Source organism: Acomys russatus, chromosome 24, assembly GCF_903995435.1.
Source record: "Acomys russatus chromosome 24, mAcoRus1.1, whole genome shotgun sequence".
NCBI lineage: Eukaryota > Metazoa > Chordata > Mammalia > Rodentia > Muridae > Acomys > Acomys russatus.
The window spans coordinates 25,659,810-25,687,465 of record NC_067160.1 but is presented as its reverse complement, the minus strand read 5'-3'; the positions used below and the strand labels follow the sequence as shown (position 1 = coordinate 25,687,465).

Sequence of the window (27,656 nt, the reverse complement as noted above, 5' to 3'; positions counted from 1 at the left end):
CCTTCAATCCAAGCGCTTCGGGGGCAGAGACAGGTAGATGACTGAGTTCAAGGGCAGGCAGTCTGGGCAGTTCCAGAACAGCCAGGGCTCTTTAGAGAGACCAAAAACAAAACAAAAAAATTCCTTCAGGAAATGGGAGATTTTCTGTGTTTAGAATAAGAGGCCAGTGTCAGTGCACAACACAAGCAGAAAGACTCAAGGACTTTGTGGAGACAAGGCTTTGGGTAGCTGGATTCAGGAAGCAAATGAGATTCTAATTCAGAACATTTTTCAAATGCAAATCAAGTCCCCTTGAATCATTTTGATGATTTTTTTTTTTTTTGAGGCATTAATGCAACAGAGCTCATCTTCTTCAAGCAGTCTTGACTTTGCCTCTTAGCTTAGGATAGTCTTGTCTTCTCTTGGTTATGTCGAACCTGCCAACGGTGCCTCACCTTCATGCTGAGAATGTCTGATCTCCAAATGACCTATTGTTATCTTAAGTCAACCTTCTCTTGAAGGAACAAAGAAAGACAAATCAAACAGTGCGTTAACCTTTAACGTCAGTGAAGTTGACTCTCTGGCCGAAGTGGGTCTGTCTACCCATCTGCCTTGTGCTTTTCCCTGTGTTTGTAGGTCACATTCTTAAAAGTACTGGTGGAGCCTCTGTACAGTGGGTTGGTTCCCTAGAGAACAGGGAGGAAGGAGGAAACATTCAAAGAAAAGAAGTTGCATTTTGTAATTATACCATTTTAATATCTTCAGATATTTGTATTATAGTTCAAATTAAAGAGTCAAGCTCAATCTTGGAAGCTATTTGGATGATTTTGATCAATTTTAAATTTTACTCATCTTTATTTCATTTACTTCCTTTTGTATGTGGTGCATACACATATAGTTCTACAATTATTATTTTAAAATTTTCAACACTCAATGATCTAGCAGAGGGGGGCACTCATGTGTTGTTGTGTGCCTGTGAGGGTCAGAGGGCACCTTGGGAGCCAGTTCTCACTTTCCATTGTACAGGTCCTGAGAATCAAACTGAGTTCAACAGGCTCTACCACAGGCTCCGTTACCCTCAGAGCCTTTCTCTCTGGCCCTCCACCCTATGTGGAGGAAACAGAATCTCTCCTTTAAGCAGAGGCTCACCAATTTCGCTAGACTGGCTGGCTGGCAATCTCTAGGACTGTATGTGACAGGGGCACCCGTACACTTACAGGACCCTTTCCCTCTCTATAATCTGTGAAGAAGCCAATACACTTAGTGGTTCTCCAGAGTGAAATTTGGTGGACTTGTGCCTGGTTTATCATGGGACTGTAGGAGGAAGGGTAGATATAGTTTACAACTCCCTAAGGGAAGGGATATTATCTACAGCTTGACAAAACAAAATTGTATTTGCTATCAAAAGAGCTGAGGGAAAAACATTTCCTGACCTCACCTACCCTTGGCCTTGGATTCGAGGCAATGCTTCCTTGGAGTGGGAACCAACCCTACAGCCACGTCTGTATTGTTTTGAGGCAGTGACTCAACCTCTGACTTTTGGCCTTTGGTCATGTGACTTCAGGAGACAGAGGTCATCTCTGCGTTAAGGGCAAGAAGAACTGGTTCCTTGGCTAAAGGTCCCTGGTGGGTGAAGGCCAGACAGCTGTGTTGTTCTTACTACTAAGGTCTGCCTAGATAGTTAATCCAGCTGCCATAAGCATTAAGAGCTTCTGAGGATTAATATAAACTTATGTGGTCTCAGAGAGGAGCCAAGTCTCATTTTCAATAAAACTCAGTAGAAGCTTTATGAGGTGTAAGGTCTAGAAACTATTGATAAACTAGTCAGTTGAAAAGGCAAGAGTGAAAAACATGAGGTGAGGGTGGGGATAATGGCTGAAGCTTGGGCTGAATGGAGAAGTAGGGTTATGGAATAGGAAGAAAAAAATAGGCTGTGATCAGGGCCAGCTTAGGTCTTTGTAGGACTGGGTACTTGTTTGTAGACCCCACCCCATACCTGCCAATCATATTACAATGCACCTACTTCCCACACGAAATGGAACTGAGTGTGTTCTACATGTGTGTGCAGCTATGCTTACCTGTGTATGCATGTGTATAGAAAGCAAGAAGTCAATGCTGGGTGTCTGCTATGGCCTCCCATTCCCCCACATCACTCTCTTTGTGATAGAATCTCTCAGTGTCATGGAGCTCCCTGTTTTGCTTAGGCTGGCTGGCTGGTGAGTCCCAGTTTTGCTAGTTTTCCCTCTAGCACAAGGCAGGGTGTGGGGTGGGGGTGTTACTGATTTGAGTTGCTGGGTCAGGCTTTTACGTGGGTGGTAGGGATGTGAACTCAGGTCTTCTTGCTTGCAAGATTCACCCACTAAGCCATCTCAGGAACTCCACAAAATAGATTTCATAGGTACTCTAAAGGAGACGACTCACGTATAAGAGCAGGGCAGCATGATGTTATTTTGTAGGTAGTTGTTAATTATGTACTTGGGTGTACTTTTCACTTATTTCTAACTCAAGTCTGGACTGTTTCAGGGGATCCCTTGCAGAGGGCCAACAAACTAAAAGTCCACCCTAGTGGACTAGTACAAGGGAGGGAAAAGATGTAAAGTGGAGATGGAACAAGTTCACAATACTACAGTGGTACGGAACGGAGATGGGGCCTGACCTCACTGATGGTCAGAGCACGGCCTGTGCCGTATTTATTACTGACCTCCCTTTGGGGGACATCCAGTTGTCTACAGTGGGTGAATGTCCATGTTTGGACAAAGCCAGTTACTCTCTAAGTGTGCAAGGTGACTTAGGATCTCCCTAAATATCAAGGCCATGACTTAAGGCTGGATTCTGCAAAACCAGCAGCAGCACATTTTTCAGCCTACAAAAAAAGTGGTAACAAGAAAGCTCTAGCATGACCCACAGCTTTTTAAATGATTGCCTAACTCCCAACTGCAGACGCGCTTTGCTTAGCATAGAACAAAATCAATCCATGACTCCAAGAATGTCAGGCTAAACCTTTTTTTTTTCCGTCAAGTTAATGACTTGTCATCCAAGGGGGGGGGGGGGATGTCTAATCAAAGATGAATTTAAATAACCTCCATTCGTATTTTCAGAAGGAAATACTGTGTTTTTTTTTTTTTTTTTAATGTAAGAAAAGGTAACCTTTGTTTATAGCCCTGACAAAATATTTCAGGAGGCAAGAGTAAGGATCTGTCCTCAACTCTGTCCCCTTAAGAGTCCCAGTGGCCCAATGGCTCAGGTGACCTCACTGCTTTTTATGTGCCTGAGTTTTAAAGATCAGTCGAGTTCACCCCTTGAGAAGCAATAGGTTTTAGATTAAAAAATGAATTAACCCGCAGATCTTTAAATGTATGCAGCAAGCATGCATTTGTCCCAGGAGAAGGCTACATTAGTGAGATTTGAACTGAATTTTTGAATTGGACCTCTTTTGCATGCAAATGAATGATTATTACCTAGTCATCATCTACTCAGGAACATCAAACATTTGTTATTCAAAGAAACTTGATTTAACAAGGGACCATTTTCCATTTATGCTTTTTATCTGTTTAATGCATGGTTTTGTCCCATTTTAGACGAGAAACAGCTAAAATTTTGGCATTTGAATTTCAGTCATGTTTAGCTTCCTGAGGGAGAACAATTGGTGTTTTGGAGGAAATTAACTGTTAATTAAAACGTTATTCTAAAAAATATTAATCATTTGTCAGCACTCGTGCCAGTGTCTGAGAACATTAAAATATGCTGGTTAGTAGACACGCATCACAAAGTAGTCATGTGTTTACTTGCAGAATCAGAATACCTGCTTATTATTTCTAGACTCTTCAGCTAAAGGCTGTTCTTAGAACAAGTTAAGAAGCGAGGACCAACTGCCTGTACCGAAGAAATATCAAACCCCAAACCTTTCTTCATCTACCCTCACTCCTACACATTTCAGTCTCCCTGACTGAAAACTACAAATATGTACCCTGTATTCACCATGCCTTTGTCATGCCTAATCGAATTAAACGTACATCCTCACAATCATTCCAGCATCTAGTATATATACACTTTTTTTCCAGATGTCTTAAAAATATAATTGTACGGTTGGACTCTTCAAGTCAGGACTTACACAGGGCCCACAGACCACATTTATTACAACCATGGCATTTTTGCTCAAAAGATCGGGTAGATTAAATTTTTTTCTATTGGCCTTTACCCTGCGATGCACATTACGAGTAGCTTGAAATCATCTCCCAAATATAAACACTCATTATCAAAAATGGAAAATTCCGCTTGCTTTCAGAACTGAGGATATCGCTATAGGCTTAGGGAGAGTAGGGCTAACATCAGTTTATTTAGGCAGATGAACCCAAAGGCGCAGCGTGTTAGCTTGCGTTTTCTCCAGTGAGCTCACTGTTTTTGGGACCAGCGGTATAAGATAATTGCTATTAGATAGCTAGGCACTCCATTAGAGATTGAGAGATGAAATTAAAACCATGAAATTGTTTCCAGGGGTCTCTAGGAATGTAATTATCTCTCTTGTGGAAAAGAAACACTAAAAATTGCAGTCCTGTTTTCTGTTTGCCTACTGAGACGACATTTAAATTATATCTATCAAATGCATATATTTAGAGGTTTATTTCTTGTAGCTACTTAAATTTTATGTTATTCAGAAAAAGACACCTGGTATTTAAAAAGGCCTGTCAACTTCGCTTTGTCGCTCGTTGTATCGGTAACAGGTATTTCCACGGAAATTGGCATGAACTGTCCACGAACACTATCGCATTAGCTAGAACACAGCCAATTTACACAACTGTTTAGACACAGCACCTCTGCTTTGCTTCACGAGGCTGCCTCCACAACAGCTCTAAGTCGTCGTGGCAGGGATTTCAGGAGCCTCTTCAGCTGTTATGAGCCCACGCACTAAGACACTGTGCATCGTGAGAATAGCCCAGGACCAGGCGACAGGTTCCTCCCGCTTTCAAGCGAGATAGAAATGAAAGCTGTCGAGGCCGCACCAGGGTGGTCGGAGAAGTGACATCTGAGCTCTTATTTTCTACAAAGGATGGTGGAGTCCCCCATCACTTCTACCGGGTCTCCAGAGCTCACGTACCGTTTGCCACTTAGCCTTTGATCGTTCTGCTTCAAACTTGGCAACTTCTTTCCGATCGTGAAATGATACCAGCAGCTTCCAAATGCACAATAGGACAACGCCGATGAGCAGGATAGCCAGGGACACTCCCAACATGATCATGGGAATATTTGGAGGTTTGGGGCAGTCTGTGGGAGCGGATGAAATAATCTTTAGAAGCTGCTACTATTAATATTTCACTATAAGAAGGCTTCCCCACCTCTCACCGCAATGCAGAGATCTAACCCAGAGCACTGAACATGCTGGACAATTCTCCTGCTAAGCTACATGCCCATCTCAGGGAGTGGAAAGACTTTTCTCACTGGATTTCCTATTCACATATTATCTACAGGAGGAAGGAAAAACCAATACCTTCTTGTCTTGTTGAATTTTTTTTTTCCTAAAACTGAGTTACTTGTTTAAAGATAAGTTTGTATTTATTCTCAGTAGAACAAAAAGATTCAAAATAATTCAAAAATGAATTTACAACTAGCCATTCATATCCTTGGATTAAACATGCCTAGTCTTTTATCATTCGCCCCCCCCCCCCAACACCTCTTGCACCCCAGGCTGGCCTCCAAGTCTAAGGCCAAGGATGACCTTAAATACCTGAGCCTCCTGTCTTTACCTCCCCAGGACTGGAATTATAGGCTATACCTTTATACAACCAGGATTGCTACTATGTCTGATTTTATGTAATGCTTGGGGTTGAGCCCAGGGCTTCATAGGTGGCAAGCACTCTACCAACTGAGTTACATTTCAACACCAGTATCACATTTTGTAAGTAACCTACAAATGAGTTCAGGTATATGGTAAGATGTGTGTAAATTCTGTGCAAGTGTGAGGGCCTTCAGGATTCACAAGATGTACTATCCTTGGCAGTCTTGATATCTTGGACCCAATCTCCTGCAGATATGGATAGATGGCTATAGGTCAGATGCTTGGCATTAAAACTTTAACACAACAGAGTGACAATTAATGTACATGAAATATTTAAAGAACCATGAAAAATGTTACATTACAATTTCCAAAGATAATCTCTTCTGAGTATACTGTAACTACCTTGGTACATATAATTATTTTTGTCAAGAATCTCTTTGAATTGTCAACAGTCTCAGGATTATATTAAAAATTATTAGTCAAGCCTGGTTGGCCATCCCTACAGTCCAAGCATTCAGCAGACAGATGCAGGAGTTTGATGCTAGCCTAGGCTACGAAGCAAGTTAAAGGCCAACTTGAGCTCCAAAGTGAGACCTGTCTCACAAACCAAGGGCTGGGAGTGTAGAGCACTTGCTTAGGATGTGCAAAGGCTCCAACTCCAGCTCCTGAATGGAAGAGATTGAGATTTACTGCAGGTTCCTTGCCCCTTCCCTTTTTAAGTCAAAAGACAACTGTAGCTTTGTATTTTATACAATGCTCTGCCTTCCCAGACTAGAAGAGGACAGGTTTAGTTCTTATCTCATGTACAATAGTTGTGTGGATTCTACTGAGTCCCTTGACCTCAGCTGTGAGATAAAACAGAGCACTCCCTGGCCTTCCCTGATGACAGGAACGTGCCGAGGTTATCAAACCCACAACCTCCTAGACCTCCGCCCTGGCCCAGGATACTCAGTTTCAGTGGGTCTTGGGTATTACCATAGGTTATATATTATTAACAGCATCTAAGTCTTATGACCAGGAGAGTGTAGGGGATTAAGATTCCTTGAAATGTTATTTTGGCTTTATCAATGGTATTAATGTAACAGTGCAGTTACATAGCACCTTTCTCCACTGACAGCAAGGTGATCGACTACCCACCCTTGCAGTGTGCCGGCAAGATGCTAAGTCTGCTAACGGAGCACTATAATTAAGCCCTACTTTTGCTTTCCTGGGAAGAAATTCTACATCAAATGATCATTAAATTTCTGCATCCCTCCATAATAGGTGAGGCAAAAACCTGACACCATCTTGGGAAGAGATGAATCAGGCTTAGCCTATCCTCCATAATCTCACTCCTAGCTAGTTAATCAGGGAGAATTGAACACTGGGACTAACAGTGCAGCTTTTCAGACTGGAATATGAGGGGATTAATGACCCCACCCCCACCCTCCAATGGCATGATACCTGGCCTCACACACTTTTTCTGGGTAGAAAACCATGTGTGGACATCACGAAGAAATAATAAGTGTTAATGGCCACTTACTATAGCACCAAGAGCTAAAGGCTGTGTTGTAGCAAGCAAATGAAGCACGGCTGTGTCCCTAAAAAAATACACTGATCCAGCTACCATATTTTTTGGACTATAATACGCACCTGACCATAAGATGCACCCAGTTTTTAGAGCAGCAAAACATGAAAAACAGTAAAAACAGCTATTGGACCAACCGTAAGGAGCACCCTAATTCCCCCCAAACTTTTGAAGGGGAAAAGTGCCTCTTATGGTCCAAAAAATACGGTATATCTCTGGCCAAGAAATGTCTGGGCTGGGACAGAGCATGCGCCTCTTCACAGCAGGCTGTAGCTTGCTAGGACTTACGCCTGGAAAGTAAGTCAGGCGTGTGCTCGATTAGGGAAGCAGTAAGGCTTGGGAGCAAGCATCATTGCACAATGTAAGGTCATAGGATGCTGTGACTTTGCCCAACTTCCAAGACAGGTATTACAACCCAGACCTCTGCTTCTCATGCTCTGCATATTTCTTTGGTGCTTGGATGGAAGAGAGATACCTAGGTGGGAGGAAAGAGTTGGCTCTACTCCTATGTGGAATGTGACCCTACGTGGGTCACTGCTTCACCTGATGCTGAGGTCTTGAATATCGAATTCTTAGCTCTGTCTAGGCTGGCATGTCTAGGCTGGCAGCTATACCCTATGTGGCTATTGGGTACCAGGAAATATGACATCAAATCAGGTCATACTATAAGTGTTAACACTTATCTCACAGTCTAAGAATGGAAATGTAAAACATCTTAAGGATTTTTGTGTTGATTTCATGTTGAAATGAGAATATTTTGGATACAATGGTAAAGAAACTAACATCGCCTATCTTTTTTTTTTAACTCTAATTTAATGTGGTTTCTAGAAAACATTACAATTTATATAGAGTTCACCTAACAGTCCTATTGGGCAATGCTGACGTCCTTTAGATTCAGATATTTATTACAGCTGTGTAGCCAGTGGGAGGCAGTGTAGTACAGTGGTTAAGAGCTTGGGCTCCAAGCCAGGCTGTTAAGCGGTCCGCAAACAAGCATATCTGTGTTACATTACTGCAAGACCTAGCAATGTATTTGTTTCCATGCCTCCATTTCCTTACCTGTAGAACAAAAATAGAACTAGCATCCACTCTATAGGATCGTGGAAGATACCAAGTGAAATCAGCGCATAGTAAACACGAGGAGTGATGTGTAGCCCCGTTCACAAAGGGACGGTGACAACAGATGCATTTCTCTCCCCTTTCTGTCTCCCAGAAGGCAAAGGGCTGGATCCCTCAAGCTCAACTTAGACGATGTTGAGTGATCTGCCTCTTCCAGCAAACAGGGCTCGGCTGTCATTTATTTTACATCTGGCATGGCTTGTAGGCTCTGGCATTCTCTCCAAATAGAAGAAGGAATGTGAGCGATGCTCTGCTGTGCCTGCATCCTTGGCAACAGTGAGCACACTGGACCAGCTCCCTTTTCAGTTTGCCTAGAGGACACTAGGAGTCATTAGCCTCTCTTTCCTTTTCCTTGTTGTGTGCATTTTGCCTTCCTTCTTATCACAGCTTTTAACTTCAGAGCCACAGGTTTGAGTGCTGCAGGAGGAAAGAAGTACTGACCCCTGTGGGTAGACTGCAGCCTTGTGGCTTCTGGAAGCACCGGGCCTGTCTGGGAATGGGGCATTTGAGGTAGCCTTTGGCCTGTCAGAAGATCTTGCGAAACCCAGGGAGATGGCTTTTTCCACCCTTTCCCTTATCGCAAAAGAATAGGGATAAATAAGACACTATAATAAAAAGGCACGAGGCATCTGTGAGTGCTCTGAAGGGCAGCATGTTGGTGTGTCATTCACACTGCATACGAGAATAAAAGAACAGACAACGGTCAGTAACAAGATGGCATTTATCAGCTGAAGGCCTGCTCCACGAGAGGGAGGCGGGAAAGAAGAGAAAGAAAAGAAAAAAAAAAAAGAAAATCAAACCAGCCAAGCACAAAAAAGCCTGCACACTGAAAGCGAGGCCTTCTGCAGAAAGCAGCTTTGTTGTCCGGGATGTTTTTCCAATAGAATCAATATTTTAAGAGGTGACTTTGATTTCAGGATAACATGCTAAAGTCACCACCACGATTACAAAGACAGCGTTGGGGCTGCAGCTAACTTTACAAAGCTGATAACGAGGAGGCAGGCTTTGTTGTATTATGGTATGTAATTTGGTTTCTTAGATTGTGACTCCCAGTGTTTTCTTAACTGATGCGGCATTTTGTATTCACATTTCTCAGAAATGTGTACATGGAGTTTCCAAGTGCCTGTCACCAGGAGCACCCTGCCCTCACAAGCAGCAAAGCCATGATCAGAGTCACTCCCATATTTCATAGGTTGTGCCTGACTTCAGCTGTCTTGCCCTCAGCCCGGCAATGTGATGCTTCTTCCTTTGTTTTCTTGATTGTAACAGGAGGTTTAAGACCACATTGCAGGTGTTTTGGTATTATTTGGGTTTTCAACCTCTGAGTAATACTAATTTGATAGCTTTGGTTTCAAATTCAGGACTTAACATTTTACCAGCAAGCACACATATCAAAACCCATTTCCTTTAGACCCTGTGTGTGCTGCTGTTGGCTGGGCCCAGACCTTAGGCTCCAAACCCAAGTCTGCTGAAGTCTGACTTGATGCAGCTGTCATTTCTCTGGGACAGTTTAGGGAGGGGTAGGTCATTGCTAAAGACAGAAAATGTGAGGCACCTGTGAGTGTCAAAGAATGCAGCCGGGGGTATTAGCCCAGTGGCTCTGAAGGAGGGCTTGGAGCATCTGCGCTAAGTTGGATTGTTGGAATGTACGTGCTATGCATGCAGGCCTGTTGACTCAGGACACAGGCATTTTAGATTAACCGCAGTGGAGTCTGAGACCCACACACTCTGAAAGCTTCTTAAACATATGCTGCTTACTGCTTTCCTTTCTATGTAATATAAACGTGTCTTCTCCCTTGGCTGGAGATGTAATTTCTATCGGAGCATCCCTGTGTTAGAAACTGATTTCATGTCTTGACATGGTTGGAAAATCTATAGAAGCACGGCTGGCCTGGTCTGGTACCACCGGGTCGAGGCTGCCTCAAACTCAAAGGAAGCCTCCTGCTTCACTCTCCTGGGTACTGGGATTATAGGTGTATGCTGGCTGTCCTGGCACTTTGACCTTTTATACAGCCACATTCTTATTTGTTGCCTTGTGTCGTTCCCGGTCCAACATCATTATTAATGAACCATTGCTATGAGGATGGTTCACATGCTATGTTCATTATTCCATTTATTCCTTAAGTTGCCTCTTAAAAGATTGTGCCATGTTCCCCTCCCCCCCCCATCCCCTCCATTTACAGATGAGGAAATAAGAGGCTTAGAAAGGCAAGTATATCCCACAGCCGCAGGCAGTGGTCACACGAGAAAATAGCATTTGGACCAAGGCTTAAACTTGGCTTTAAAATCTGTTGCACTTCCTCCTGCTAGTTTTTCTGAAAGACACCCCTGTTGCTTATGCCTCGCTTGCTCGGTTCTCCTTTCTGCACTGCCAGCAAGAAGCTGTCAGGGAGGTGATGCCCGATTCAAATGAAAGCGATCATATTACCCCATCTTAATAAAAGACGTGGGAACACAGCAAAGGTTTTAATGAGGAGCTTTCAACCTTTGGAGGAGCACTTCAGCCCAAACTTTGAAATGTCTTTCCTGGCATGCTACCTCAAGTGACTTTCTGGATGCCTTCAACCAGGTAGTATCACTTGACATTGGCAGTGGAACACAAGCTACCCACCTTTTTCACTGATGCTGTGAATGACCGTTTTCCCTTCACTATCTGTAGTTATCAGGAATGTAATAAGACATTCATTTTCTCCTTGTAGAGAGCAGGAAACAGAAGTATCCTTTGACAGATCTGCAGATGAAAGAGTCATTCATTAGGTTAAGTGAGATTTCCAAAGAGATAATTTTTAAAGCAAAGTAGTATTGAGTTTAATATGCAAATCAGAATTCGCAATACTCTCGAATAGGGGGTTGAAAGGCATAGGATTTTTTCCCACCAGGTGAGAGCTTGGGGTTTACTTATGTTCCAGAAGAACAGCTCCAGATGTGGTCAGTCAGGACTGACCATCAGAATTTTTTATCAATCTGATGTAGGCAGATTTCAATAGAGTGAAAGTAGCACAAGGCAGGAGCCCAAAGCTGCCTGGGAGATAGAATGGCCTTGATTATGGTAATATGGGAGCTGGGAGGGACGGCTGAATTACACTGCAGCGCAGTGCAGATGGATACCGACACTGGTAGGAGACGGCTCCTCACAATGGTGTAGCCAGGTCTGCGGGCTTCACATTGTCACTTGGTGAGAATAAAATAATATCAGGAAGCTAAGACAGAGGTGTTATGTATCTCGGACCTGCAGGATAAAGGGAAACTTCTGCTCAAAAGGAACCCTGAATAACAGCTGTCTAACAGTCGGTCGCTACCCTTTCTTAACAAGAAAGTGAAGTTTCCCTCAAATCTTTCCCAAATTCACTATTTTTCCTTGTGAAGCTTATTCAAGAGTTAGAAAATGAATTTCATGATAATCGCTGGCACTAAAAATGTAAAACTCCTTAGGTCCCTCATCAAAAATTTTGGTAGCCCAGATACTCTGTATTTTCTGAATTGATGTGAAACAGTTTCATTTTATGATTCTCATTATAAGTTCAAAATTTTTGATGCTATCGTTAAAGTTTTTCAGAAACCTGAAATTAAAATAATGTTTACTCTTAATCTAAACCTCTAAGACATATGAGCCAATATTAGTGTGTAAAGATAGATTATGAAAATCAAACTGTCTCAGATAATCTTGGGCCTATTCTTCCTAGACTGTGATTTTAAAAATGGAATTCGTGTGTGTGTGTGTGTTCTTACAATAAAAATAAATAGCCTATCTTGGGCTATTTAGGGCACAGAAATGCAGGTCGTAAAATATAGAAATATAAAATTGTCATTGCTTGTTGTCTTTGCATTTAATTTTTAAGAGAAAAATCTGATAGGATCTGTAACTAATATGCCTTGTATCATTCAGGACAATAAGAGCCAGTAAATGATAAATTTAGCATTCTAAATGAGACTTTGTACAAAAGATTTACTCGAACTAACTGGGTTTTGAACTCATTAGAAGTATCTATTTATGTACATATGACTATTAGGAAATAAAATGCAAATTATCCTCATTTGGTTATTTCCATATGCATATGGCCATCTGACTCACCTAGCAGATTTGAAAACACCCATCGTGGGGACCCATCTCAGGTGTTTTAGTGAGAGTCTGTGATGTGCACAGGGCTGGGGCATTAGGCCGTGATTTAATATGCACTCTAATTAGATGCCTTGGATGCAGAGCTATGGGAAACTCTTGGAACTCTGCATAAGCACGACCTGTGTTATTCCACGTGTTTGATGGTAGGTACATGGCAGACACCCTCATTGAGTTCACAGTTTGGTCCTTTCTATATGACCTTCGCCACTGCCTAGCTTCCACTCCTGTAACTAAGATTCATGAAGTCTTGGGGAGTGTGCTTTTGCATCTTGCATTTCTCTCTTTGTCGTTGGCCACAGCAATGAGAGCTTACACCACTCTCTTGAACTCTTTTAATGGGACATCAGGCTCTCGGGTTGAAAGTATGTGTATGGCTTATCAGCCTCATTTCAGTCATATTAATCCTGCCTCTTTATTTTCTTTTAAATAGCTACACTGAAGCATAGGGAGGTTTGCTTTCCGTGGCCAGGATTATTTAAGTTTTAATGGAACCGCGGATCTGACCTTTGAGTCACAACTCCCCCCCTCGTGTTTAATTACTCCACCACTCCTTTTCTTGACTGTTGCAGGCCAGATGTGCCCTGTTTTGTAGTGTTTGGGTGTTGAAATAGTACTATTGGATGTACAATGAAAGATTTGCATAATTAGCTGCTAAGGTTTTCTTTTGTAGTTCATAGAAAATGGCCCTTCCTTTCTTTCTTTCTCTCCCTCCAACTCCTTTGTGAGACTTGAATTGCTGCCACTGAATAATACATGGAAAATAAGATTTCAGACAGCCTAGGAAATCATGCTTAGTGAAGGTAGATATGTGAGCGGTATGGAGTTGGGTGGAGGGTGGAGGGGTGGGGAGGCAGGCCTGGGAAAGTCCAGGAAAAAAAAAAAAGTAGAAAACATGGATGTCTGTACTATTGACTTACAATCCCGAGTTCTAAGATGCCCCAGCTCTGTGGTCAGCTAACAGTTCTGAAAGTAAACAGCTTCCCAAAGGTGCTGGTGAGGCTTTGGGACGAGGTGGTTCTATGATTTTTAGCACCTGTCCTGCCTCTCCTGGTGACTCACACTCATGTTTAATTTACTGTACATAGCAGTTCTGAAGACTCGCAAAGCTCTGGGGTCCTTAGCTTTGTGTTTCCAGAACGTATATGCCCATGGGTGCTTCATTTCAGTGAACTTCTCAGAGATAGTGTTTGGTGGAGCAAACTGAGCAGCAATGACCTGAGTGTCTGGAATAGTGGGGTGAATGAGGAAGCAGGACTCCTTCAGTAAAGTGGAAAGAATTATGTTAGATGGGCCCACCACAGTCACCTAGGCACAGTGGATGAATTTATAAGTTAAACCAGATGCCTGTTTCACTCCTTGTCCTCAGCAGAGGAAAGTAGGTACTAAAAGACCCTCAGATGAACAAGTGCGGCGCCATCTTTTCAAAGATGTGACACCACCACCAGTGGGTTAGAAGCTCAGTGGGCTAGAGGCAACTAGAAAGGTGCCTTTTAAACTCAGTCAGACAAATCTCTTTTCATTCAAGTTTGTCCAGCTTAGTGCTTAGAGAGGCTTGATAGTCCACTGGTTATTTTCATTTTCCAAGTTGGAAACAGTAGTATCTCTCTCTTTTAAAGGCACTTTGGTCAAACACAAAAGAACATAAATATTCAAAATGCCACGTAAGCTAGTCTTCCTCTCAAACCCAAGCATCTTTGACAATGTGCTCTGAAAACTGTGAACTCGGGCACAGCGGCTGCCCTGTTCACACCTCTAGGATGGGTGTGCTCTTTCATACTCCTTTCTAGTGTGTCGCGCTTCCTATGTTGCTAGTGAACTGTGTTTAGTCATTGGCAGGCATCTTCTGCAATTTTTGCTCATTGCTCAGAGGCAGCTGGTAAATATCCCCACCATTGTGAAATGAGCCTAGAGGACACACTGAGATGCAGTCGAGTTACTGGTGTGGACACTCCACAAATGCTTCTCTTTCTCGGTGCTTTACTGTGTCTCACCTTTGACTGTCAGGCAAAGCACACAGCTCCCACGTGGCATATTCATCTTTGGTCACCAGGAAACACAGATGAGGGTTTTTTTTTTTTATAAGCTCTCATCATGTCCTGCCATACCCAGTAAGTCATTCAACTGTGGCATCACAGCAATTTTTGAATCAAAGTACTTTAAAATATATATAAATGTCTCTATATGTTCTATTTTGGAAATACATTAATTTCCACCCATTCACCACGTGTGTCCTTCAGGCTGTGTATGTTATCCTTTCCTGTTCAGCTAAAAACGCATTGTGTTAAATATTTGTGGCGAGTCTTCGACACTAGACTGTCATTTTAAATAATTAAATATGACAGATGAAAACAGAAGCTCAACGTGATTATCAGTTAGAAGAGGGATTTCTTAAATTCGGAGATTGAACCAAGAGGCTTGGAAGGCTGTTGAGGTAACACACCCATGGCTGGGAAGCTCAAAGTAAAAGCACTTGAAGGGACAGTGGAGGGACAGACAAAGAGCAGCTAGTGGGAGGAATACTTCCGGGATCTATAAGGTGCAGTCAGGCAAACCTGTTGCTGCAAGCTCTTGTCTTATCTTGAAATAAGGCAGTCCTGTGATAAAGGAAAATTTCAGGCTGCCAGCCGGAGTTAACAGCCATTTCTTCAATTCCCTTCTTACTAGTTTGGAAAATACAGCCTTGTAGAATTCTCTGCTGTCACCTCTGTCAAGCAGGGGTGAACTTGCTAACAAAGCTGAAGACCAGTCGACTAGCCATGACTTTAAGATGCTTGCTTCTCAAGCCATCATTTCTTTAGCGTTCAAAAATGCATTTATTCTTAAAAAAAAAAAAAAAAAGGCAAGGAACAGGAACAGCCAGTACAAACAAAGTCGAGTTACTAAAAGTCCCCTGACTCACATAGTTTCTGCCTCTCTCACGAATTATGTGACTTAAGACAAGAAGCACACCTTCATCACTGATGGTGGCCCCGGTGGCTTTGCACTTCTCCATGCATTCTTCTTGTGGCTGGCCATCTGCAGACAGATAGCATTCGATGCAGCTCCTGCGGATGGATGGGACAACAGAGTTCGTCATCAGCTCATGTTGGTGGAGAACGGGCATGCCTCCTTACTCTTCTCACTGGTCACATTGACCTCTTGGTACTTTCAGAAAGAGAGTTCGGTGACATCTAGGAGAATGCTAAGTTGTTCTGATTTCTACCGCCAAACCAGCCTCCCCCCAGCCAGCCTTAGTAACAGCCTCCATCATTAGTTTTTTTTTTTTTCTGCAGTGATTGCCTCTGATTGGTTAGGAAAAAAAATACTTCAGTATTTGACTTAGCTGTATTTTCATTTCACAGTTTCAACACAAGGGAGTATTTATATCCATAAAATATGATTGGGGTCTAGGCAAAGGTATGAATTTTGTAACAGAAATGATCCAGATCTCAGCAGGAATTCAAAGAACAATGAGTACTCTTAATATATGTCAAATGTGATTATTCTAAAATTCAATTTTTCTCTTACTCTTTTGAATAAGTATAAGACTTGATAGTGGGTTCTTAAAGCTTAGGATTATAGCCTGGATCTTCATTAATTCAGGCTCCTAAATAAAAGATTGCTGCTTATAGAAAAGTATATTTCTAGGGATACAAGGGAATCATAGTACTTTAAAGATGTCTATGGACCAAAGTAAGATGTAGGCCTTGAGTTCATCTTGTGCTACAAATAACTATACAAATAGAGTCAGTTTGGAGTAAGACAAATCTGCAAATGTTTCTTACTGTGGAGAGACAGCATGCCTTGGGAATAGACAGTCCTCACAGGCCCTGACATCCTCATGTCCTTTGGATCTCAGCTGTTGTGGTGACCCCCAATCGTGAAATTGTCTCCTTGCTACTTCACGACTGTAATTTTGCAACTGTTATGAACCATTATGTAAATATCTGCTATGCAGGATATTTGATGTGTGACCCCTATGGGGGTCTCCACCCACAGGTCGTGAGCCACTGCTCTACAGGCGGCAGGGTTTGGGCCAGCAACCACGTGGGAGTAGGAACACAAGCCTTGTCTTAAAGCTGCTTCTGTGCTTTAAATATATTTGGGCAAGCTTGGTGGGGGCCTGGAGCACACTGTAGAGACTCATCAAACCACCTCTGTGCAACTCCCAGACTGCTCTCTCCCTGGAGGTCTATAGCATCCTCTAGATCCCCACTGTGACTGGTACCCCACATATCTCCTTCAATTACTTGAAAAAAAAAATAATGGCATTAGGGAATGGCTCAGTGGGTAAAGAGCTTGCCGTGCAAGTGTAAGGACATGAGTTCAGATCCTCAGAGCCCACATAAAAACCAGGCAAGTATGGCAACCACCTGTAGTCCCAGCACTCAGGAGGCAGGACAGGCGATCTGCTGCAAGCTGGCTAGCCAGACGATCTGGAATTGGAGACCTCACTTCAATAAATTAAGGGGAAAAGTAATGAAGAACAAGTCCTAGCCTCCAACATCCATATTCACGCAGCAGTACATATGTGTCTATCACACACATTCAAGCACGCACATACACACTCTATCCGTTCACACACACATATGCAAATAATAAAATCCTACCTTTCCCTTAGGCCCTTAGCTCTTACAGAGGTAGAAACCATAACTCTTTTACTGCATTGCGTATGACTTGACACCATGCATGGCATACAGCAGGTACTTAATAGCTGTTAGTTAAGTGAACACCTGCTTGAGTAAAAGGAAGAATAGATGCATTGCAAAACTAACACCGACATCAAGCACATGATGCTGGTTCCCAAACTGGAATGACTTTGTTCATTTCGCATCTTACAAACCAGATAAGACACTGACTCATAGTTACAAAGGAGATGAAATAGAACAGAAACAAAACAAAAACCCTTGAAGACACTACTTTTTTGTTGTTGGTGGTGGTGGTGGGCATGCTAGGAACTGAACCCAGAGACTCATGGATGCTGGGAAATCACTCTGCACCGAACCACAGCTGACAGTTTACATTTGGTTTTATTTAAGTAATTCGAATCAAGCTCTATGCTCTGGCATGTGTCTTGGTTTGCCAGGGACAGTGACAGGAACCGATTCTGTAAAGTGAAGCTGCTAACTAGAAATCCGTCTTAATAGAAAACCATGGATGCATTTAGCTATTCTTATTATTGTCTTAATAGTGTAAAAACCACGGTATATATGTATAATGGTAACCACACAGAAGTGCTGAAGTGCATGGTGGTAATGGCGAGGGAAGTGACAGCTATGTCTCCCTTTTTCTGTCCCCTTGGCCTACCAGGGTGGGAACAAATCCTGCGAGGTCAGCCTAGCCAGGTCTACATAAGAAGGTTGTCTATTTCCCTAGAAAAGGTGGGGACTGCCTGGGAGTGTCTACCCCAGGTAGCTCCAGGGCATTCAGTGGAGAGGCCATCTGATGCTATCAGTGTGGGGCATCAGCAGCACTTCCTCTGCTGTCAACAGTAGAAATGTGACGTTGTGGGTTTGGATAATCAGGACCCAGAGGGAAGCAGGTCAGAGGTGGGCTGAAGATCACAGGGGCCCTTGGGCTGTGAGTTCTGATGTGTGTGGGAGACCAAACCCAGCTGAGATAATTAGAGGTTTGAGTTTACTAGACACCATTCAAACTTTGATCCCATGGAAAGCTAGTCACAGAGGAGAATAAAGGAGAAGAGATACCAGGAGAGAGGGGGCTGCCATCCGGATGTAAAGCAAATACATTAATAAGAAAGAGAGAGGGGGAGGGGGAGGGAGGGGCATTACCGTTTAGAGTTACAGGGGTCACCACAGGTCGGACATCGTTCACAGGTGGGTCCTGAGGCTCCAGGGTTCCTGCAGACACACTTGCCACAGACACAGTCCCCACGCCCACTGCACAGCACTCCGTCCTCAGAGGCACATGAGTCCCTGCTGGTTGTACAGTTGCAGTACTCGCCGGTCCAGCCATCCCGGCACACACATTCGCCACAGTCACAGTCACCATTATCTGTAAAACAAGTTAAACACACACAGGGTTGCTTATGGCCCCAACCATTACAGGATGGGGAATGGCTTCTTTTCTTTGTGCCTTTAAACATTGTCAGAGATTGCGGGTTGCAGAGAGGGGGTGGGGAGGGAGGGAGAGAGGGAGAGAGAGAGAGAGGCAGAGAGTGGAAGTAGAGAAAGAAGAGACACACAGACAGACACAGAGACAGACAAACAGAAGAGACACACACAGAGACAAAGGAACAGAGAGGCAGAAACACAGAAAAAGAGAGAGAGGCAGATAGATATAGAGAGAGATAGAAAGAGAAAGAGAGAGAGACAGAGGCAGAGAGACAGAGAGGGGGAGTGTTTCTGGCCCTGTTTGTGTATTTACTAATTTGTCTCCTAGTCGAAAAATCACTCACAGCAAACTGAATAAATAACCAGTCAAAATGAGACCACGCAGACAAGCCTACTGAAGCTCTTTGGTGGATTGTTCATTGGGTTTTAGTATGGCGATGAAGGGCAGGCAGCCCTGAATTAATACCCATCCCTCTATATCACCCACGCTGACTAATTGAAAACGGTCCCTTACAAAGCACGGGGACAAAAACCTACTTCCACTGGTTGTGGTCAGGCGAAACATTCTAGATTTACGTCCCCTGGTTGGCTAGCCCATTGGTACATACTGAGCACTGACAAATTTATTAGCTATCTCATTGGTACATACTGAGCACTGACAAATTCTAACTCAGCATATACTCTGTGCCAAAGACTTCATTGGATGGGAGGATGAAAAGTCTGACAGACCTCCTGTGCAGAGAATAGGGTCAGCCCCTGTAACAGCAGTAGCAAAGCCACCTCCTTCTGGAAAAGATTTAGAAATAACACATCTCACCACTGAATCTTTGTTCCAGGAAGCATGGAAAGCAATTAAGAGGTTCCCCCCCCCCCCCAGGCCAAATTGTAACAAGCCTAATTCCATTCACCAATTGTGGGTCTGATTTTTAGCTTTAGAATGTGGTGGGTAATGGAAACTAAGAGTCAATTATAGTTTCAGTTCTGAGTGCATCTGGCAACAAAGATGCAGAATTCAATAGCATGAGATGACTGAATTTATCCTCTAGTGTAGGAGGCAGGCAACTTATTACTACCAGTGCTGACTATAACGTACATCTGAGTCTATGATGCAGGGTGGAGGAGTTTCTCAGCTAAATAGGGCTTTGGGAAGGTTTAAGAGGAAGTAGTGCTTCAGCTGATTTTGGAAGATAAAGATAGTTAGAAGAAAGGAGCTGCATACATTTCAGAGAGAGAAAATGACTCGAGGGGGGTGGAAGTGTGTCTAATAACCATCGTAGTTTCACAGGGCAGATAGAGCCAGAGATAGGAAAGTCCACAGAGCATCACAGAGCATCCGGAGTGAGACAATGGGAAGCCGCATGGGTAAAGGAAGAATATCTTCCCAGAAGGCATGAAATTTTACATAAGGCAGTGACCTGAACAGATAGGTATGTGTGTCGACATCCTGGCATCAGAGAGGGTTCAAAGGAGGGCCAGGAAAGGCAGCTGTGAGGTCTTGCAGGAGCAGAAGCCTGACCCATGGCAGCAGCCTTGAGAACAGAGATGAAAAGATAAGCAGTGCAAGCTGGAATGCTCGGGGCAGGGCCAAGACTGGTAAAAGCACAGCACAAAGAAAGAGATGGAATCCTCGCCAGGTCAGCAGGCTGCATAGCCGGCTGGTGGCACGGCTTTCTATTGACTTAGAGTGGAAGCCAGCTGTGGTCACTGCTGTACTCCAGCCCTGGCACACAGTGGGGATCACTTGATGAATGACTGAATGGTCCTGAAGCAGAAGAGAAGAATCAGCCCTGAGTGGACTAGGCAGTGAGTCTCAATGGATGCGTTGAGTTTGGAGGAGAAAGGACTGTTGGGCATCTTAATAGACAATTGGAAAATAAAGAGAAGGGGCTTGGAATCTATCAGGGAAAGGCTCAGGTGAGGCAGTTATGAATCAGATCATCATCTAGGGCAAGCAGCCAGAGCGTGAAAAGCTGTGGAGAGCATCCGCCTGTAAAACACGATCGGAGAAAAGGCTCCTCTCAGGAACAGAAGAAAGGAGGAGAGTCATGGGAGGAATGGTCCTACAGAAGAAGCCCAGGGCAGACTCAGCTTGCAGGAGGATGTGCCTGGACACACTGACGGATAAAGACAGCTAGAAGAAGCAAGTTGCATACATTTGAGAGAGAGAGAGAGAGAGAGAGAGAGAGAGAGAGAGAGAGAGAGAGAGAGAGAGAGAGAGAGAGAGAGAGAGAGAGAGAGAGAGAGAGAGAGAGAGAGACAGAGACAGAGACACAGAGAGAGACAGAGAGACAGAGACAGACAGAGACAGAGAGACAGAGAGACAGAGAGAGGGAGGAAGGGAGAAATGAAGGGAGGTGTTGGAAATATGTGCATAGTGCAGTAACCATAGCAGTTCCACAGGGCAGAGCCAATGATGCAGATGGTTGTGGCATTCAAGGGCCCCTTCTGGATCAGGCCACAAAATGGCCTATAAAACACTCTAAAGTGGTAAATAGCTCATTTCAGATAAGTATCCTTCCCATGGATTTTTGAGTGCTTGCCATGGGTATTAAAGCAAGCATTTGATGTTCCAAACAAATAGCATTTATTTACAAACTCATAACAGATACGTTCCTTGGGGGGCGTGTGTGTGTGGGGGGGGGGGCAGAGATGGCGCACATATAGGCACCTTAGGTCAGAAGTTTTACTCTCCCAGCAAACTCTGCAATCACCTAAGTTAGTCTACGCCCATGTTTACCATGGTGCCAGGCCCAAAACTGATCTCTACAGGGGCTAGTCAGGATAAGTGCTTCTAAAAGCTATCCAGGAAGAAGAACTTGCAAGAGATACTAAAAGGTCTATATTTTATTAAAAACAAAGTAAAAATAATTAGGTGGCGCATGCATCCACCTGTAGAAGATGCTGGTAAGTCACCATGGGACAGAAGACTGCCTTCGCTCTTGTAGACCTGGTTGTAGTGGTTGCTGCTTTTCTGGCTTCATGACTGGGCCTTAAGTGACTGAGAGTAAAAGAGCCCTTCATATAATGCTTTGTCAGGCTCCAAACCACAGGAGTTCACAGTTGTTTTCTGAATGCTTCTGGAATGTGTGTGTATTCTCTGTGTATATGTATGTATATATGTATTTATATATGTATGTATACATGGATCCTCTCTCTATTGCTCTATATGGTATAATATTTAAATGGCATACTTTTCAGATGAAAGATAGATCTAATTTATTTTGGACCCATCACAGTAAGACACACTCCAGATGCATTTTATAGTCTATTGACTATGACTCAATTCATAATTGAGTCAAGGAATTCAAAACAGTATAGTAAATCATTTGAGTAAAAACCAAGAATTAATTTTTCTGTGTAAGTGTTCTCGAAGACGCCAACATCTTTTGTCTGTTTGTCTGTTTCCCCAGGAAAGAGGAAACACCTACAAAAGGGAGAAAAGCTCTATGCTGTAATTTATTCTGAAAATTAATATGATGCATAAATGTGCATTTCCAGGGCCCTCAAAGCAGCACAGTCTATCTCTACACACAAGAATTCCTTGGCAGAAGTTTAGAAAACCTGTCCTGAAACGTTAAAAAATGACAGTCACAGCTAAAATATAAAAATGCATCTTCCAGAACTTAGAACCCTCTACTCGGCCATGATCATCATTAGGTCACTGAAGGTGACAATTGATGCCATTGGGCAACAAGTTATCTGTTCCTGCCACCACACCCGCACCTTAGTATTGGTCTCATGTAGAAGCAAGAATGATAACCTTGGATCTAGAAAAAATTTGCCAGGCTCTTTCCAGAGGTTTAGATCTTTCTGGAATGTCACTGAAAAATAACCCTCAGTGCATAACCACAAGACACTTTCCCCCTATAATACCATTTGCCTGGTACGGCTCTCAGTCTCTTAGAATCAAAATAGACTAATGGAATTTGGGCAATGATAAACAAAATCAATGGAGCCTCCTATCTCTGAGTGCTTACAAATGGATGAAAGACGCTGTGTGACAAAGAACGTCATGATAAAAGCTTTTCAGAAAAGCAGCATGCTGTCAAGTATAGTACTGGGGAAGTAAGTGAGACCCATGCAAGTGTGAGTGGCATGTGTGGTGAGTTTGGCAAACCACAGCTGGGAGGGCAGCATCTCTTCACGGGGAGATGCAGCTTCCATGCCTGCACTGCACACAGTCCCAGACACATAGAGGCTACTCCACCAATCCCAGCTGGATTTGAACACTTGTATTTACTTTTACTGTATCTTTTAAAAGAGAAGGCTACTGGCTATAGAGGATGATGATGATGATGATTAGCTAAAGTAGGAAAGGACTTGGCTTTGGTGGAGGTTTCTAAGTCCAGCTAAAGAAATCTTATTTTTTTTTTTTTAAAGATTTATTTATTATGAATACAGTATGATCAGATCACACTATAGATGGTTGGGAGCCACCATGTGGTTGCTTGGAATTGAACTCAGGACCTCTGGAAGAGCAGCCAGTGCTCTTAACTACTGAGCCATCTCTCCAGCCCAGAAATCTTATTTTTCAAGTATGATTTCTTGCGATTCCTGCATCTGACTTGAAAAGTGGCATTACTGTATATGTTGAGAACACTCTCCTTGTGTGTATTCTTGAGAAACTGCACATAGTTAAAAAAAAAAAAAACAAAAAAAAAAAAAAAAAAAAAAAAAAAAAAAAAAAAAAGGAATGGGGGAACTGCATATGCCAGCGATTCCTTCTGTTTTAGGTAGTTTTACCCAGAATTTAGGGGTTAGAATATCAGGAGGGTTGCTATGCCATTAGATTAGATTAAATTACACTTGAGACCTGCAGAAATTGTTTTTTCAAGTGTTTTGAACACACATTTTACTAGAAAAGCAGTGTAGACTTCTGCCAAATGCATCCTTCCTATGCCTTCCTATGACTTGAGGTAGCTTTACCATTGACTAGTTTATTGTCATCTACAAGCCTAAATCCGATAAAAAAACACTGACCCTGGGTTTACACACACACACACACACACACACACACACACACACACACACTGGAATCAGAAAATGAAGCTTTGCATGAAAATGGGGAGAAAATTGATCTTTTGGGGGATAAATATTTTCATGTGGTTTTCAAAACACTTGGAATTCCTTGAGGATTTCTTCTTTCCTTCCTTCCTTCCTTCCTTCCTTCCTTCCTTCCTTCCTTCCTTCCTTCCTTTCTTCCTTCCTATCTTTTCCTGAAAATAAGCTTCTTCCTTTTTTTCTTTTCATTTCCTTCTTTGTTTTGTGTGTGTGTGTGTGTGTGTGTGTGTGTGTGTGTGTGTGTGTGCATGCACATTTAAACATTTTTTAAAATCTTTGTCACACGACTTCAGATCCTCCAACTTCAGCTTCCTGAGCACTAGGAAAATTATTCTTTTTCCAAGCTTCTGGCACTGTGGTCTAGAAATACAGCGTGCCCAGTTTTCTGTAAAGATAATGCCATTGTGTTTTGCTGAGATGTTTGCTTACCTCCTGTGATAACTAGAGTGTCTGAGCTTAGTCCACAGCCAGTTAATGCGTCACTTGCAGACCACGTTTAGACCATTTAAAACTGTGTTAATATTTGCCACCCCTGTCAGAACATGTCATAATTAAATAGATGCATCAAAATAATTGTGAGTCATGTTTGATGTAGCATATTCTTTTTTCTCTTTTTAAAAGATTGCCTTTTAAATTATTTTTATTGTTTGTACATAAGTATCTGTGCACACAAGTGCAGGTGGCAGCACAGTGCCAGCTCTGGTCCTCTGGAGCTGGAGTTACAGGCAGTTGAGAGTCTTCTGACATGTGTGTTAGGAATTGAACTAAGGTCCTCTGGAAGAGCAGAATATGCTCTTAGCCATTGAGCCATCTCTTTAGCATCTAAAACTTTATTTTATTATTTTTATTTATGTGTATGTGTCTGTATCAGTGAATGCCACATGTGTGCAGGTGCCCATGAAGGCCAGAGGAGGGCATCAGAGCTCATGAAGTGGGCCTTATAGATAGTTAAAAGCCATTTGTCAAGAGGACTGGAAACAAATTCAGGTCCCCTAAAGAATTGTATGTACTCTAATCACAAAACCATTTTTCCAGTGTCTATAATATATCTCTTTGTTTGTATTTGCTTCTTTGTTTGTTTTGAGAGAGAGAGAGAGAGAGAGAGAGAGACAGAGAGACAGAGAGACAGAGAGACAGAGAGAGAGAGACAGAGAAAGACAGAGACAGACAGAGACAGACAGAGACAGAGCGAGATATCTCATTATGCAGTCCTGGCTTGTCTAAAATTCGCTATGTAGACCATGGTGGATTTGAACTTACAGAGATCTGGCTACCTTTGCCTTTAAGCACTAAGACTAAAGGCATGCACCACCATACCTGGTTTCTGTAGTATATTCTTAAAGTACATTGGTTTTTAAAAATATCTACAAAAGCATCTATTAAAATGTTAATATTTATATTTTAAACTTTTCTTGAAAATTTCAAGAAATTCCAAGCTATTCTCTACTTTCATAGGCTTTTTCTCGCATGTGTTCTTGCCTAACTTGACTTGACTGGGTACCTAATTTAGTACATTTAGTGAGTATTTGTGGCTAAGTATGACATAATTGCCTGTAATCATAGCACTTGGGGGACTGAGTGACTGTAAGGATGGAGGGAGAGAGGGAGGGAGGGAGGGAGGGAGAGAGAAAGGGAGGGAGAGAGGGAGCTAGGGAGATGGAGACAGAGCCAGGAAGAGAGGGGGGTGAGGGGGAGGCCCCCAAATTCACTTAGCATTTCTGTGCCTTCTCCTTGGTTCTGATCCTTAAGCAGTCTCCATTAGCTTATATTTTCCAGAGTAAAAGATCTAAGAATCTGGTTGGACCCAGCAACTTAATCTAGAAAAGTCTGACAGACAATGGAATCCAGATCATAGTCAATTTTGTGGGATATGGGTGATAACTAGAGAGGCGACATTCCAACATTTATCTACTCACGGCAAAAGACATTGTATTTAAATATAATGCAAATATAAGTTCAATTGACAGAGATCTGACCCCAAAGGAATGCTAGAAAAACAACAAATGCAAGTGACAAACCAGGTGTCCCAAGTCTAATGATTCGCCTCCCCCTCCCCTGCCCCAAAGCCGTCAACAAACATTTACAAGTGTTCAACCCAGGCCTGTTGAAAAAGGAATGAAAGTCAGACTGCCTTGTAAGAGGCGCTTAGCCATAGCCTACCTCCACAGAGCAGGCCTTTGTGTCTCAGACAGGAGAAGTTGTCGCACTGGCAGTAAGGGCCGTAGATGCTTCCATAGGGAGACAGGTGGCAGATGCATTGCCCACAATAGCAGTCACCCCTTCCACTGCAGGAGGGGTGACCCGGGGACTCCTTGCAGGAATCCGTGCTCACCGTGTCCTCGCCGCACTCGCAGTGAGGACCCATGTGGCCGGGGTTGCAGGCACAAACCCCACACTGGAAGGAGCCGTTCCCGTTATGGCACTTCGTACTGTTTGTTTCTATTTCTCTCTGGCATTCGCAGTCACATTCTGCACTGACGAGTATTTCCAGGGAGTCCCCCAGCCCCACAGGCTTTATGCTAAGGTTTCTGCTTCTTTTCTCACAGTTGGATATGCTCACAGTCACATTGAAATATGCCTAGAAAAGAAAACACTGGTTACCTGCTTCCTCCCTGCAGCAGCCTGCAGGATTTGAGACAAGGCTGGCGGAGACTGACTTTACCAAAAGCATTTAGTGAGAGATGGTTGAAAGTTTTGCAAGAAGTCCGGCTTCCACAATGTGAGCTAGCCTCTTACACATCTCACTGTTATTTCTTAGGATCTATTGGGCATCTACTTACTGTATCCCCAACTTTCATGTGGGAGCATTTCTTTTGGTATGGGAAGAGGACGCCGTTGTTACAGATAGCTGTGAAGGACAGGTTGAGGCCTTCAGTGTCTCCTAACACCTCCAGTTCCACCTCAGACCGCAGTTCCTTTAGCATAGACAAGAAAGGGTTAAGTCATAACAAGGATTAAGTCATAAGAGAAAAAAAAAAATCCGAAACCTACAAGTAGAACATTATGACAGGCAGATCTGGGCCCAGGGGTCCCGCTCAAACTAAGGCACCAGCCAAGGACAATATAGGCCGCCGTAAACTTTAAACCCCTACCCAGATCTAGCCAATGGTCAGAACAGTCTCCACACTTGAGTGGAGAGTGGGATATGACTTTCTCATATACTCTGGTGCCTCACATTTGACCATGTCCCCTGGAGGGGGAGACCTGGTGGCACTCAGAGGAAGGACAGCAGGTTACCGAGAAGAGACTTGATACCCTATGAGCATATACAGGGGGAGGAAATCCCCCTCAGGAATAGTCATAGGGAGGGGAATAAGGGGAAAAGGGGAGGGAGGGCAGAATGGGAGGACACAAGGGATGGGATAACCATTGAGATGTAACAAGAATAAATTAATAATAAAAAATTAAAAAAAAAAAAAAGAAAAAAAAATCCAGCCAGAATAAGGAGATGGTTTATGCTGGCCCACGGAGTGATGCTCTTATGCTTTGTGAGTTCAAGGACCTGAGTTCAAATTCTCAGGACCCATGTAAGGGGGACTCAGGATTGCAAGTCTGTCGTCTCATCTCTATGATATGATGGCAGGCAGAGACAAGAGAAGCCTTGCTAGCTCACTGGCTTATGTAGCAGTAAATTAACAAGAGACCCTATTTTAAATATGGTGGAAGGTGAGAACCAATACCTCCAAGCATGCCGTGGCACATGGGAGTGTGCTCACGCGCTCGACACACACACACACACACACACACACACACACAGGCACACGGACAAAACTAACAACTACAAATTAATAAAGCTAAATTGAATATAAAATATAAAAACCCACCACTTCATTAATCCAACAGTAATGTGATATTTAATAAATATGGGGTATATACAAATATATAATATGTTATGTATGTTTCTCAGATATTGTCAGTGTTGAGATACACTTCTTGTGACAGTTAAGCTATGACACTATTTCTGACAGACAGGAGCTGATTATT

General features: G+C 43.0%; 1 protein-coding gene across 4 annotated transcripts in view; it reads right to left on the bottom strand.

The window, feature by feature from the left end:
- Nucleotides 1-332: 332 nt before the first annotated feature.
- Itgb6 (integrin subunit beta 6) overlaps nucleotides 333-27,656 on the bottom strand; it is a 121,357-nt gene continuing 94,033 nt past the window's right edge. For all 4 annotated transcript variants that reach the window (XM_051166118.1, XM_051166120.1, XM_051166119.1 and 1 more), the window contains 7 exons: nucleotides 26,453-26,587; nucleotides 25,833-26,250; nucleotides 18,330-18,552; nucleotides 15,508-15,602; nucleotides 11,050-11,169; nucleotides 5,075-5,241; nucleotides 333-665 (listed from right to left, as the gene is read on the bottom strand). In XM_051166118.1, the coding sequence (XP_051022075.1) occupies nucleotides 579-665; nucleotides 5,075-5,241; nucleotides 11,050-11,169; nucleotides 15,508-15,602; nucleotides 18,330-18,552; nucleotides 25,833-26,250; nucleotides 26,453-26,587 (1,245 nt within the window). In that variant the 3' untranslated portion in view covers nucleotides 333-578. The remainder of the gene's footprint in view (nucleotides 666-5,074; nucleotides 5,242-11,049; nucleotides 11,170-15,507; nucleotides 15,603-18,329; nucleotides 18,553-25,832; nucleotides 26,251-26,452; nucleotides 26,588-27,656) is intronic.